The 15,029-nt window shown below is 40.5% G+C and overlaps 1 protein-coding gene across 1 annotated transcript in view; it reads left to right on the top strand.

Moving 5' to 3' along the window:
• kcnma1a (potassium large conductance calcium-activated channel, subfamily M, alpha member 1a) overlaps positions 1 to 15,029 on the top strand; it is a 146,322-nt gene that overhangs the window by 96,716 nt on the left and 34,577 nt on the right. Inside the window, exons 10-18 of the mRNA XM_008278792.1 lie at positions 5,202 to 5,312; positions 5,429 to 5,534; positions 5,888 to 5,970; positions 6,055 to 6,124; positions 6,450 to 6,605; positions 7,144 to 7,253; positions 7,433 to 7,501; positions 11,625 to 11,711; positions 11,791 to 11,867. Coding sequence (XP_008277014.1) covers positions 5,202 to 5,312; positions 5,429 to 5,534; positions 5,888 to 5,970; positions 6,055 to 6,124; positions 6,450 to 6,605; positions 7,144 to 7,253; positions 7,433 to 7,501; positions 11,625 to 11,711; positions 11,791 to 11,867 — 869 coding nt within the window. The remainder of the gene's footprint in view (positions 1 to 5,201; positions 5,313 to 5,428; positions 5,535 to 5,887; positions 5,971 to 6,054; positions 6,125 to 6,449; positions 6,606 to 7,143; positions 7,254 to 7,432; positions 7,502 to 11,624; positions 11,712 to 11,790; positions 11,868 to 15,029) is intronic.

The raw sequence follows: 15,029 nt of genomic DNA, 5'->3' as shown, positions 1-15,029 counted from the left end.
GTGCCCCCCTGAAGTTTCTAGCTGCTGGGGGTTAGCTAACTTGACTTTATAGAACAATAAGTACAGCTAAAGTAAAGTTAGGTCATGTTACGTCACACTGCGTGACTGGAGACCTTGGCCATTAGGACACACCTGTCCATGCCCCTATACTCTCTCTTTCACTCTTTTCTGGCTCTTGTCTGTCTTCTTTCTCTGACTTTCTAGTTCTGCCTCTTTCTGTCCTTTTACTCAGAGCTTTCCTAAAGTCATTTGTGTGCCGTTCATTTTCTTTGTCCTCCTTGAAACATCCTGTGTTGCGCTTTAATTTAATTTGGAAAATAGAGCTTTCATGACTACTACACATGAGATTTACAACATGCTAACCTGTGGTGCTTCTACGCAATATATACCTGTGCCCAATGTGTCTCATTAATACAGCATTGCCTGTAGGGATGAATAAGGATCACAATCCATCAAAATGAAACAAAAATAGTCATGAAACCCCTACTATCCGCTTTTAAAGGATTTTCCCACAAGAAAATAGAAAGATTGAAACGTCTGCAAGTGCATTATTATTGGTGGTCTTTTAAAGCATCATCAATCTCAATGACCATTGCAGGATACAATTTCTTTTCTTGTTTTTTTTTTGTTTTGTTTGTTTTTTGCTACGTTTATTTATTTATTTATCGCATGTTTTATGGAATTCGTTTTCTTGAACTGCATCATATATGGCATGCTCTCTAATGACCTGCAGTCTTGTGGCTTTTTCATTGATTGCTAACCCCCCGATGAAAAAGCCATCCGTCTGTTGTCTGTCACCGCTAGCACATCGCATCATCAATGCTTGACATTATTCTGGCCCTGATCTTCAGTCAGCTCCCACACCCTGAATGCTGGATGCCTCGCTCCCATTTGGAGGCTCTCAATTGCTTTTGGCTTGCTTTGCCTGCTTGGTTCTCGGTGCTCGCCTTGGTTCTTGTGTCTGTGTGGTGGTGGTGGTGGAGTTTGTCTCCAGAGGCTCCTGTATTTATGTATATGTGTGATTGGCCTCTCGCAGCAGAGGCTCCAGTGCACTGTGAAGTACAGTATGTGTGACACTGTGGTCATTTTACTGTTTGTACAAGAATACCACAGTGCTTATTGTGCGGTACTCTTCTCCTCCCCTCGTGGCTCAAACCTTACTGATATTCAGCACACAGATTTATCTGAATCCAAATGTGGTGTGTCAAGAACAGGGAGTGTAGTCTTCTCTTTTTTCCCCGCTCTACTCTTTTCTTCTCATTCTCTACCAGGATCTCCTACTATGCTGTCTCCTCTTTCTCACCCTGTTTCTCTTTTCTAATCGTACTCCCATCGGTTTCGGTCATTCTTTTCAGCGGGTCTGATTCTAGGGAGTCAGCAAGTAGAACGAGACGTTAGGAGAAAAAAAAGCCTTTGTTCAATAATGTTTGCCTGTCATTGAGATAAGATTGATGAAATGTTATGTTTGGCCGGTGACCTCAGCCCAGATTTACAGATGGGTGCTGAGAGAAGCCCTTGTCAAAACCGGGAATAGTTTCTCCCACACACTTTATTTTCGACGTCCACACCCCCTTCCATCTCTCTCGCTCTCTGTTTAGACGTACCGTGCAAACATATGGCAACAATCAGAAGATACCCACCGAACACACAGGCTCTGAGCGGCACCAGACTTTTGCATAATCATTTATACATGTATGTGTAGCAGCGGACACTTATTTAAAACTGGTTTGTCATGTGGGTTTAGGATTGTCATTGGGCCTCAGTGCATTATCATTTAGCAGCTGTCAGCACACAGACACACACAAAAAAATCTATAATGGAAATGAGATTAGGAGATTACAAGTATCCGACTGATTACAGAGCTCACAAACAATGAGGTCATGTGACTTTGCGAACTATTTTAAATGCAACCCTCTTTTTTTTCATCCGTAAGCCCGGCTGCTGTCATTTGAAACAGGCCTTCAGGGTTATTTGGAAGTGAGACGGACTCGCATTGGATCCATACTGGATTTCTGTTTCATGCTGGTGTTGCTTATAGTGCTCTGTGCAGTGTAGCGTACACCCGTGAGCGCAGTGACAGCTCTCAGCCTGCGTGTGCTGATATAATAATGACAAGTGTTGCGTTCAGTTGGCGCCCGCTGCACTCGGGGCTCTGTGGTTTCCATTATGACTCCATGGTTTCCATTAGCCCCAACCTCAACAGAGGGGTTGGCATGGAGATTGACTTCAACCCTGGCTGAACTCTGACATACACCTTTGAAAGTCCTCTATGAGGGCTAGCGACTGGAGGCGCGCAGACCCAGAGACTCCCACATGGTCAGGAATGAACACACCTGGTTGAGCTTAGCACACATATAAGCTAAATTTAACTTGCAGTGGCTACACATGCCATGATTGATTTTTTGACATTAATTACAAGAGATGCAATGTAATGCTGTAAAGGTTCCCTGAAAGATGATGCGGCAACAAAATGAGAACAAAGCCCCTCAAATCGCAACACTGTAATGATTCCTGCTGTGAGTTTTATCAGTGACCTAAGGATAAGAGCAGTATCAAGTGAGTGACCTCTGTTGCTGATGTTTGAGCTCTCTGTTTGTTCATTTTGTATTCAGTGCATCCCCAATGACATCCTGGGATGTCTCCTGACTGCATGTTTCCTGTGCACGCTCTGTATACCCCTTTGCATTTATTGTGACTTTGTGCCACACTTTTCTTTTTTTTTTTTTTTGACTTTCTGGGTTGTCGTGTATGGGTTTCTTGTTAAAAATCTATGCCCTTGAAGTTTTTTTTTGTTATTGTTTCATTTGATTTTTTTTGTTTTTGTTGTTATACCGATCTAGTTTAAGCTGTGCTGTACAAATCAGGTTAACCAGAGGGGAGGTATTTTGTTCTTGAAGCAATTATGAATGGTTGAATTATCAGTGATATCCGTTTCCATATCCTAGTTAATGATTAAAATGATTTTAATGATGTCAGTATTGAATTCGATGCCACTGTTGGCACACAGAAAGGGGAAAACTCAGTGGAGACAGCACACTTTTAATGATGTCTATCAAGTGAATATTTCCGTCTTTAATAGGGGGACTCAAATTTGTGGCCTGATTAGTGGAAGAAATGTAGTTTAATCCAAGCGGAAGGGAGCTTTGCTTTGCTTTTGCTGATAAAACTTGCTCAGAGAAAGTCGGCACCACACACTCCTGTGCGACAATGTGTGCGCACATGTTTATTGTACATGCAGTGCACATGCATATACACCTTGGGGTTTGTGTTGCAGTGTTTGACATTCATAGCCTAATGTTGAACTCGCTCAAACCAAATAATACGCCCTATAAATCTGTATATTCCATTTACCCTTGGAGAGGGGCATCTGGATACTCAGAATAGGAAAACATGACAGATTTTTTTGAAATTTTTTTTTTTAACATCTCGTGAAATGAGAGACATTTTGTGCCAAATACTGCTGGCTGCCCACAGACATCCCAGCTCATCAGCTTGTAAGACCACACGGCCCTTCGCTCAGTTCTGGCCAACCATGCAATCACGGCTGCTCATTAGATTCTCTTAAAGGACAGAGGCAACATCTGCGAAGACCATTATATCCTGCAACATCTACAAACTGTCACTCCCTCAATATGTCTGTCACATTACTTTGCCAAGTCCACTTCAGTTCAGCCCTACCCGGTCCATCTGGTGCAGGGTAGGAGAAAACTCAGTGATCTGGACTATGGTTCTCATCTAACATCAATAAATATCTCTGTTTCCTTTAAACCTGCCAAACTGAGTCAGATTTCACTAATGTTCTATACAATTTTAGGCATCAACTTTTAAAGGTTAATGTGTTTGCCAGAGCTTCCTTCTTGTGTATGAGAGCACGGTAGTGCATTGAAGGAAACTTGTCATAACAAATCTAGCTGGATGATAAGAACTTACACGGTGAACTAATCTGACTACGGTATTTTTTTATTTAGGAAAAAGTAACTTAATCCATAGTGTTAAGTGCAAAGCTGTCTAGTACCCAGACACTCAAAACTAAAGTGGTTCAATTGTCTCCTGGCACATCAAGTAGTGGATAAGGCCATTGTCATTACACAGATTGCCTTACAGGTCTCCATAGGGTAATTAGGGTGTCTGCTGAGTGTCCACACTAATCCATGTCAATATACGGCCTGGATTCTACTGAGCAAGGTTTGGCAAAAAGACTTCAGATGTGACATTTAACTTTAATTCCGGCAGGGTAGCTCAACTTACCACAGTGCAAATTAAACTAACAAAGTGTCTTGAATCCACATTTGTGGGGTTATATTAAATCATAACTACTGAATGATGATACTTGCTGAAAACATATCAAATAAACAGAAAACTTTCGCAAACAAAAACCGATACATGATGCAGGAATTGAAATTGTAACTCAGATCTGGGACACAAAAATATGACGATTACAGAAGCACCACAAGTTTTACAGACAGTGACCCTCCAAACTGCCCAAAGTGAGCCTCGCCTCAATCATAAATATGAAGCTGACCTTTGAACTTGATCCCTCTACAGGGCAGTCAGAGGACAAACAGGGACGCAACCTCTGTCCAAAACGGTTCCAAACGAACCTCTTACTTCCTTACGGCTGTAATCAGCCCCGTGCAGCGCCTGACAGATCCCCGTGCTGTAATGCACTACTGAATCCTGCCAGGGACCTGTCAAATACTCTGAGGTCCTGTTTAGAATTTTTGTCAACCACAGGCCTCCAAATCACTTTGAGAGTTTTAGTAATGTTCTGAATAAAAGCATGAGCATATTGATGTACATGTCTTTGTCAACATCCATTCAGCTCACAAAGGGGTGGTTTGGCCGAAGGGACAATTTTTATATTGAGAACGGATGACAATCCAACCACTGTGGGCTGTATGATTATATCTTAGATTTTCTAAAGTGGTTCAAAGTTGAGTGTTTGATTGCACTTGTCGTGCAGAATTTAACCACTTTCATTACATGGGGGAAAATATTCACTTTTATGGCAAAAAAGATATAATTCAGTTACTTGTTTGCTTTGAAAAGACATTTCTTGACATGTATATAGATTTTTTTTTCAGTCTATATTTGAGTTAGATGTTACAGTGCTTTGGTTTGACTGATTATCTTTGGGAGACATGCCAGTGTCTGCAGTGATTTATGTTGCCCACTCAAGATGATTTCTTCCCCCCTTCCAGGCATATTGTGGTCTGTGGTCATATTACCCTCGAAAGTGTCTCCAACTTCCTCAAAGACTTCCTACACAAGGACAGGGATGATGTCAATGTAGAAATTGTTTTTCTCCATAAGTAAGTGATGTGTTTTTTTTTCTTTCTCTCCACATGTAGGTTAGCGCTGAACAACATACTGTATATGAGGTATCCATATATGAGCTAACGCTTGTCCTCTTTTCTCTGTGTGCTAGTATTTCCCCTAATCTTGAGCTGGAAGCCTTGTTCAAACGTCATTTTACCCAAGTAGAGTTCTACCAGGGATCTGTTCTCAACCCTCACGATCTGGCGCGAGTGAAGGTACCACTGGTGACAAGAGTCTTGAAGAGATGTAGACAGTGGTTGTTGAACTGAGTATATTAAAATGGATTAAGAATAAAATTTAGTTTAGTAAATCAGCAAGTTTCAGGGTGTACTGTTTATAAAAATAATTTTTGATGGTAGAAGTGAGCAGAGGAAAATCGTACAACATGACATAATCTGGACAACCATTTTAAACCAAAAGATAGAGACAAAAGAGAGGAATGACAGACTGTATTGTCTCGGCCAGAGTTAACCGACTAATTTGTTTGAAGCACTCAGTGTGTGCGCTACTAAATCCTAACATGCACACGAATGTTAACACATTTCTTTCTTTGGTTCTTCACACACAGATCGAGTCAGCAGATGCCTGCCTAATCCTTGCCAACAAATACTGTGCAGATCCTGATGCAGAAGACGCCTCAAACATCATGAGGTACTGCATCCGCTGGACTTTTAAAATCGGTGGCTAGATGAGAGTTGCATTTCCTCATTCATTGTGTCTGCTTGTCTTTTTAAGGGTCATTTCCATCAAGAACTACCACCCCAAGATCAGAATAATCACACAGATGCTACAATATCACAACAAGGTAAGATGTCCTGGTGCGCTGTGGTGTATAAGGTAGCATCACCTCGTCTTTGCTGCTAATCTTCACGATGCAGAACGATTGTGACAGTGATTAACTCATAAACTTGTCTACTTGGGAGCTGTGTGGGGTATTTAAGTGGTTGGTTTTATCGTCGGGTAATTCGTAGCAACATGTGTCGACCTCTTGGTGGGTCCACTGCTCACATACTTCCTAAACTCTTAAAGGTTTTCCTAAAATGTTGAACTGTACCTTTAAGAAACATGACTCATTTGCGTGTTTTTTCTGTGCTTTGTGACCTCTATCTACCGTCTATCATGCGATGAAGGCCCATCTGCTGAACATTCCAAGCTGGAACTGGAAGGAAGGTGACGATGCTATCTGTCTGGCGGAGCTGAAGGCAGGCTTCATTGCCCAGAGTTGTCTGGCCCAGGGCCTGTCGACCATGCTAGCCAACCTCTTCTCCATGAGGTCCTTCATTGAGGTAACACAGAGGACGGGATTAACTCGCCCCGTCTGTCCATCTGAACAGACTGAAGTAATATGGATGAATGAATTCTCACATTGCATTTTAATACATGGGATGATTTATGCAGGGACTGGATTTGAGGTTAACATAAGTGGATGCAGTACGTTTTCTGCTGACAGATGGACTAGATCTATCAAAGAGTGCATTCCCTGGGAAATTTTGACATCTTTGTCCAGAGAAAGACTTCCATTAGTGTGTTTTCAGTCATTCTGGCACATCATATTTTATTGTGACATTTCATGTGGAATCTGTTCAGTGTTTCTGTGGCTCAGAATTGAAGAGGTGCTTGCCTCTATCAAAGAACTGTTCTCATGTCATAAAGATGATGGATCAGCTTATAATGACCGGGCTGATGTTGTGCAGTGGAACATCTGCAGACCACATTGGTCCGCTATTGGAAAGAAAACAGTGTTGCTTTTTCTTTTCCCCTCCTTTTTTTTTCTTTTTTTTTTAATCCTCACATGTGACATTTCCGTGCTTGTTTTTCTGTCAGATTGAGGAGGACACATGGCAGAAGTATTACCTTGAAGGAGTGGCTAATGAGATGTACACAGAGTATTTGTCCAGTGCCTTTGTAGGCCTCTCCTTCCCCACTGTCTGCGAGTAAGTATCACTCTTCCCCCCCCACTCAGCAAGCACACTGTCAATGGTAGGTAGCTCAGAATACTGAAGTGAAGAAAGAAAGACGTTAAGAAAAAGTGGACTGTGGGGATGCGAAATTTCAAAGCTGTTTAAACACATCAGTGCACTGCTCTTCTCTAATGACTGCACTTGTTTTACAGGCTGTGTTACGTGAAGCTGAAGCTGTTGCTTATTGCCATTGAATACAAGTCTGAGCAGAGAGAGAGCAGGTTTGTAAAGCGGATCTTTCCTCCCGTAACATCAGGTACAGCTTTTGGTAACCACTGTCTGATTTGCTTCAAGTGGATCTTTTAAATCTTCTAATGAAATATCTTACATTTTCTCCTCAAGTCCTCTTTGCAGCTCTGATCACAGATAATATTCATGTCACGTTTGTTGATGTTTTGTGAACATTCGAGCGATAGCATGCCAATATGTGTTACAATATGAGTTGGTGGCACAAAGGCTGACTATACACAACTAGAGAACACTCAGAGAGTCACATACCTCTGCCAAGGCTGCACGGTCACAATGTTTAATTTCCATTTGAGTAGGCCAGAACTTTTTTTTATTAATGTGCAGTATTACATGAAAAATGAGCAGAAACCAAATCAATTCTATGCTGTATGAGATATTTGGCAAACAAATAAATGGGACTGATAACACTGTATGTCCTTAGCAGAGGTCAGTGTACATTCTCAGTTCAGATGCTTTTTTGCAAACCTCGCAGATATAAATGTATTTGCCGAAACGTCACAGCTCTTTTTTTTGTCAGTCCAGAGAAACCGTTCCTTCACACCTAAACAACCAATTTGCTGCACATTCGATTTCCATGTCATGTGTTTCCTCAACTTTTCGATTCTACTGTGTCCCTGTCGACTCTGTATGATTACCACTAACTCTACATCAGTGTTGCTTCTATCGCCAATAACAACAGGAAGTACTGTTTTTCTTACAGTAATCTCAATTGCCAAATCCCACCCACCCTCTCCCATTCACCTGTGTCTAATGTTTTTTTTCTGTGTACTGACAAGATTGCATAGAAAATTATGTATTTGGACTTTTTAATGTTAATAGCTGAAAGGCGAGTTAACAGTAATTCCGTGTAAATGAATTCGTATTACTTGGTGGTCCTCGTTTCACTTATACTTTATTCTGTGCCATTTAAGCACTCGTCAAAGGATAACCACTCTTACAAAAGCTTTTTTTTGCAGTAGTCTTAAAGAATAGTTTTTAGGTGCAGGGACCTCAGCATTGGACAAGCAGGAACTGTATGAATTCTATATCTGCGTCACGTATAAGGCCATAGCTAGTAAATAGAGAAACATTAGCAACACTTATATTCTCCTCTTCTTTTATGTTCATGATAACTGTTTGATTTGAGATTTTTTCTTGTTGTTTGCAGAAGCCGAAAGCGGTATGCCCTCTACCTTATCTTACTTCCAAAGTTCCACCCAATCTCCACCAGTTTAAAGCTTCTGACTTTGGGAGTTTCCCCAAGGATATTTTTCCAAACACTATCTCACAGGCCTCTTTTTCGAACTCCTTTTTTTATGGTGTCCCTTGTGCTTAATGCACTAACTTCTTTGCAGGCAAAGAGAGGATAGATAAATTGGACATGTTTGTAGAAGTGCTGTTTCCTTGTCTTTGCTGTTGTCGGTGTACCAAGGCCAAACACTCACCCTCTTCCATATCTACCTCTTATTTGATCTTTTTCAGTTTTGTCCTGAACCAAATCCTTTGCTTAGTTGATTTCTCTCACTTTCAGTTGTTTTTCCAGTGTTGCTCAGCCGTTACTTTACTGTATGTTAGCTTTGACAAACTAAGTATTCCACTCATTGGTGTTTTGAAATCATTGCCAGAGCAGCGCTTTGTGGTTCTCTCCCTCAGAATCAGTGAGGAGGTTGTTTTACATACATGTTAAACATCAGATGTGGTGTCGTTGAGCACTGATAATCTGTTGTTCTACATACTGGATTTGATCTTGAAACAAATTGATTATCTGCCATTGCTATCGGCAGTGGCTGATACAACAGCATGTCTTTACTTTTTCAGTGTTTTATTACACCACCAGCACCACACCAATCTTTTATTTATTTATTCTTTTTGTTCATTTCACACACTAGGAAAGGCATGGAGCAGTTGAATTTGGATAGCATTAGGTTTATCCAAAAACCACAGTTAAATTTACGTGTCCCACATTTCACTTTTGCATTCCATCACCCTCTCATATTCTACATGTATACCCATCTGTGCATGTCGGTGCGTCTGCGTACGTGTGATTACCTCGAGAAGGAGAGTTTGTGCGCGGATGTGTGTGTGTGTCTGCGTGTGCGTGTGCATTTCTGTGCGTCTCCAGGCACCGTGTACAGTCATGCTCGTGCGTCTCTCGAGTAGATGTTCTTAAGTGAGGTCACTTCCTGTCAGTTTGGTGTTTGAGAAACAATCCAACTGCACAGAAGTTACTGCAACCGTCTGCATCTACGTACCTGTCCCTATACCTGTACTGCAGTGGCTATGCCTTTCTGTTTGATTACTGTCCTCTTCATGCTGTTTGGTAACTGCATGCTATGACACCATCACATAAGGTGTGTGATGCTTGCCTTGTTGCTCACAATATGAGGTTTTGATGCTTTTTCTTTTTTTAAAGCTTCTATTCGCCAGTTTGCACCCGACTGAAGAAAAAAATGTCTTGGATAGACACACCTGTAAAAATCTCAGATTTGGGCAGCAATGTTTGTGGAACTGTCTTGATTTGATTGGTTTCTTTCTTGTTTTTTTTATTTTTGTTTTCACTATAGAGCATGCCAGGTGTAATGCCTGTTTACTTCTCTGGGGGCCATTCAATCTGAGTGAATGTTTTGATGCTATTTTACTTCGTACAGTGCGGAAAGAAAAATCTGATCTGCATGAGTGGTGCGATTTGATCACATCCCAATATGGATTCAATTGCTCCCTTAATAATTTTTTTTTTGTTTATTTTCTCCAATGTAACCTTTTTCCAGAGCTCAGAGGAAAGATGTAGATGTTTTCTTAGACGCTGCTTCACTTCTGCTCTGAGTCTAGATGAATAACAGTCTTTAATAATCCATTACTAAAATGCCACAGCTATTTAAAATACATAGATTTGAATCAAGGCCATTAAAAAGACATTGTCCAGTAGCAGCACTGGCAGTAGTTTTTCTTATTAATTATTGTCAAAAGTTTGCAAAAGTTTTAACTTAAAATAGAAGGACTAAATGAGACGAAAATAATGGAAATCATCTTTCATCTGGGCTTTTATGTTGAAGGAGTGTAATCCTTTTTAAGGTTTGTGGGTTCGGTGTTTTGATATCTTAGTTCACACTCACATCATTGATGATTGTTGCCCACAGGTAACCATTAATGACCAGGGTGTGTGTGTGTGTGTGTGCGTGTGTGTGTGCACATAGAATATGTGTGTGGTGTCTCCTCTTTGTCTTAGTCTAATTAATGGGGAATGATACAGCCAATCACTTCAAGTGCTTAGGGTAATAAATTGAGTCCCACTCAGTGTGAGTAATACATCCTGTAATGCTGTAATATGTTTTTATTAATATAACTGTGTATTTAGATAGAAAGGTAGTTTTTAAAAAATCCCAAATTAACTAAATATTAATCTTGCTAAACATATATTGTAATTATTATTAATGCAGCAAAGTTACTTCTGCTTCTCAGGGGACTTATTCCACTTTTTAAATTTCAACCCAGAGCAGTCCCATAGACTACAGTAGAGTCTCTACTGGACACCAGTCTAGTATTGACAAGAGAAAAGAGCTGTTCATTCCCTTGCATCTCACTGTCGACTACTAACCGAGATAACAACACTTACTGTACATTCTCTGTACTGCAGCCATGTCTCAGTGGGCATCATAACATTTGTTTCGACTAGATGAGTGTATTTGAATGCTGAGACTAAAAACCACTCCATGGCCATAATTTTAATTCTTTCTGCCCGTGTCCCTTTTTACTTGTTGCCTCTCTGTCCCCTCTTCTCACCCCAGGGCAATCCAACACCATTCTGTAAAGAAAAGAATTAAAATTCAATGTGCGATCATATTGTTGTACATTTTGTCCATTCATGTGAGTATCACATCAGCAAATTGCCCACAAAAAAGCAGGTGTGCTTACGATAAGTGACACATAGTGATAACGCAACAGAGAGAGGGAAAAAAAAACCTTTTATGCAAAAACACAGATAATCGCAAACCAGGTCTTCTAAAGGCTTCAACAAGTGTGTGTACCATTCCTCTTGATTAGCATGTTGTGTGCATGAAGTGAGCGCTGTGCGGACTTTAATGAGCATTGTGTGTCTGTATGTCTCTGATTACCCAGCATCCTCATCAACCCGGGCAACCATGTCAAGATGCAGGAGGGAACACTGGGATTCTTTATCGCTAGTGATGCCAAAGAAGTAAAGAGGTAATCTTGTCGCTAATCATGTACAAATGGGCATTTTGTGAGTTTTAAGCACTGAACGTCTTTACTGTGTCGCCTTTAGAGCATTTTTCTACTGCAAAGCTTGTCATGATGACATCACAGACCCCAAACGGATCAAGAAGTGTGGCTGCAAAAGACGTGAGTAGTTTATTGTGGCCCCACCGGCACCCTTCCTTCCTTCCCTTCCTCTAATTCCAAAAACCTACCCCTGGGTCTTTCACTGTCACTTTATACTTGTACAGTAATATTATGCCTTTCACTGTGTCATTGTTGTTCTGTACTGTGGAACTGTTGATGTTTTTTCTATCGCCATTATATCTGTTGTCACACCATTATACTCTAAGGAAAGTGTTTTTTTTAATATGGGTCCCATTGAAACTTCCATAACATCCATTGACGGTATAACCATCAGTCAAAGCATTTTTGTTTCCTGGTTAAAATGTAGGTGTTGTCATCTTTAAGTGTATTATTTTTGTTTTAGCTTAACCATTGAATCACTACTTTATCTATGCAAATTGAGAATACAAAGTAGTGATTGGAATTTAAAGGAGTTAAACTTAAAAAAACATTGAAATTGCATTAATTGACAGCTGCACAGATAAAAAATTCTGTCTCTCTTGCATGAAAAGTAAAAGTATACATGTGCAGTATGAACCAGAATGTTGAGATTTGTACCACTGAATGTTTTTCTGTGTGAGGCAATGATCTTTTCTCTGTCGTATTTGAAATATTACTGCATCTGTCCCACTGTGTTACGTTCTTTTTTTACATGTAAATGCTCTTGATGAGAGTATTGAGCTCAGTCACTGCTCTGATGGGTTTTACACACATGTTGTGAACAGTCACAGACATAATGTGCTGCTAACTGTTAATTGTTCAGACTTTTTTTACAACACTAACGCCCTTGTCAAGTGATAATTCTCTCCCTTTCATGTAACATTGCCGTTAAGGCAGGAATGGCACATGAATGTAACCTGACCTATGCACAGTAGTCACTTGTCAGGACGTGTTAGCCACTGGATAAATAATTCAGGTGAATATTCCTTATTTCCAGAAAAAAAAAAAGGGTCACAGGCAGATACAGCAAACAGCCTGTTATACACAAAGCCTGGTTTTAAAATAGATACCCCTCCAGTTTCTTCTTTTGTCTGTGTCATTTCAATTATTCAGACAATTCTTTGCTCTGCCAGCTCAATAGAATCAACAGGCCTTTCACACTCAAGTTTTATTTAGATAAACTGTTTACTTCTGTTTGCTTCCTCAATATCTTCATGTCTCCGACTCTCGGTGACGGACACGGCGTTATGTTTTATCTTATTACAGCTGTTGCAAACAAGAGAGTTGCATTTAGAAAGATGACAGTTCCATTACTGCAATGGAATTCTGTCACACTGTATGTTCTGTTCTATCATGTTTTGTTCTCTTCTGTTGTTTTTTCCCATGTTTCTTTATGACCAGTGACACACTTTTGATGTATTTCCTTCCCTGCTGCCATTGGAAAACACCACTTTATTTTAACTACTCACTGGTAGTGATTTATTGTGAGTAAAAAGAAAATGGGTTGTCCTATTACCCAGAGTGCAGTGCAAGTGTTTTTTTTTTTTTCCTTCCACTTCAGCAAATAGTATATTGTATCTATGTTGCATGTACCAGTGTAGCTTCTGCATCCCTCTCCTCGCCTCTCATTTCTACACTGTGCTCAGACCAGACCAAATCCAAAACAGCAGAAATCAAAAACTCACAAAAGCATCAGGCGTCCTCCTCAAACGGCCCAGTCAGCCGATGCTCTGACTAGCTGGAAATGACAATTCAATAAAGTGTTACTTAATTGGATGTGGCCTTTGAGCTGTGCAGTTTCTGCTCACTATTTGATCACCAAAATTCACATTTGGCATTCCGAAGTCATTCTGCTACAAGCATTGTGTCGTAACCCGTGATTAACCTCTTTAAAGTGTCGTGTTCCGAGAAAGTACAGAAGGAACACAATAAAAAAATCTGAAACGCGATACAGTAATCGTAGATTTACGAACGCTAACACAAGGGGAAGAAAATTAACAAGAACTACTGAGATTTAAATTGATCTGCTTTCTGTCAAAGGAAGTTTTGTGCGGCTGTTTTTTTTTTTTTTTTTTTTCCAGAGAGCAGAAAATGTCCTTGTGGGAAGTTCTTCAAATCCTAACGAGCGAGGTTGCCAAAACACAATCAAAACAATCTGGTCTCCCCTCCTGCCCCACTGCGCTGTGATCTCAGCCCCTCTCTAAACTCTGGGCCCTCGCCCAGCTCGGGCTGAGGTTTCAGAGATCATCAGTTCCTTTCAGAATTGAAATGTCACTGCACCAGTCTTGTGCATTTCAAATCTGGACAGTCGTTGGGCCCTTTTTTTGTTTAACTCACTGCACTGGGTGAAAAATCCACTGGTAATACACAGTATTAATTGTCATAGTATTCAGTTGCCACTAGATGGTGGTGCTCTGCCATAATCCTGTGGAATAACAAATAGAACACTGTAAATGGTGATGTCTGTAGAGGAAACTCAAATCCCCTGAAACCTGTTCAGCAAAAATGCAAGGACCAGATGGATGTGTTTCTGTGAACTGGATAATACATTAAATCAGAAACTTAATATAGTGTTTTATAGATTTATCATCTTGAATTTGTTTGTCATTTTGTAGTCCTTGATGTTTTATGTTTACATGCGGGTTTGGTGAGGGCTAAGTGTTTGTGCGTAACGTCTGGCTTTTCAAACAAAACAGTCTTTTGCGGCTCCCCACTGGGCACAGTCTTAGATATCGCTCAAAAGTCCAACTCTTGAGCCAACACTATCATTTTCCTTGCACTCTTGCTGAATAAGGAAGCTTTAGGAGGATCCATAAACAGAATGGTGTTTTCTTTGGGACATCCTTCATTCAACATAGCACCCTGATAGCTTCTGTTTAAGTAAAACTGTGCCTTGGTGGATTCCAGGAGGTTGGTGACTAATCAAACCCATGCAGACAGTTTATCAGGGTAGCCATCATGTTGAATCTTCAATTGGGAATGCCCTGAAACGGACACCTCATAATTCCTAGGCCAGAATCTGGGTATTTGTGAAGTCAGAAGTAAAAGACATTGTCAGTGTGTGCGTGTGTGTCTTGTGTCTTCCATTGCTCCCCTTCCACGTGTCAGAAATTTACACTGTAACACATACATACTGTGGTCCGAGTGCCCAAGCAACAGCTCTGAAGTTAAGAAATTTCAGCATGATCTGATTTATGCCTCACTGCACTTGTCTGCCATGCCCTCCAAAACTGTTTCATTACT

Source organism: Stegastes partitus, unplaced genomic scaffold (genome assembly GCF_000690725.1).
Source record: "Stegastes partitus isolate 25-593 unplaced genomic scaffold, Stegastes_partitus-1.0.2 Scaffold133, whole genome shotgun sequence".
NCBI classification, from domain to species: Eukaryota; Metazoa; Chordata; class Actinopteri; family Pomacentridae; genus Stegastes; species Stegastes partitus.
Note: the sequence above shows the minus strand (reverse complement) of the source record. Positions and strands in the feature narration are given on the sequence as shown.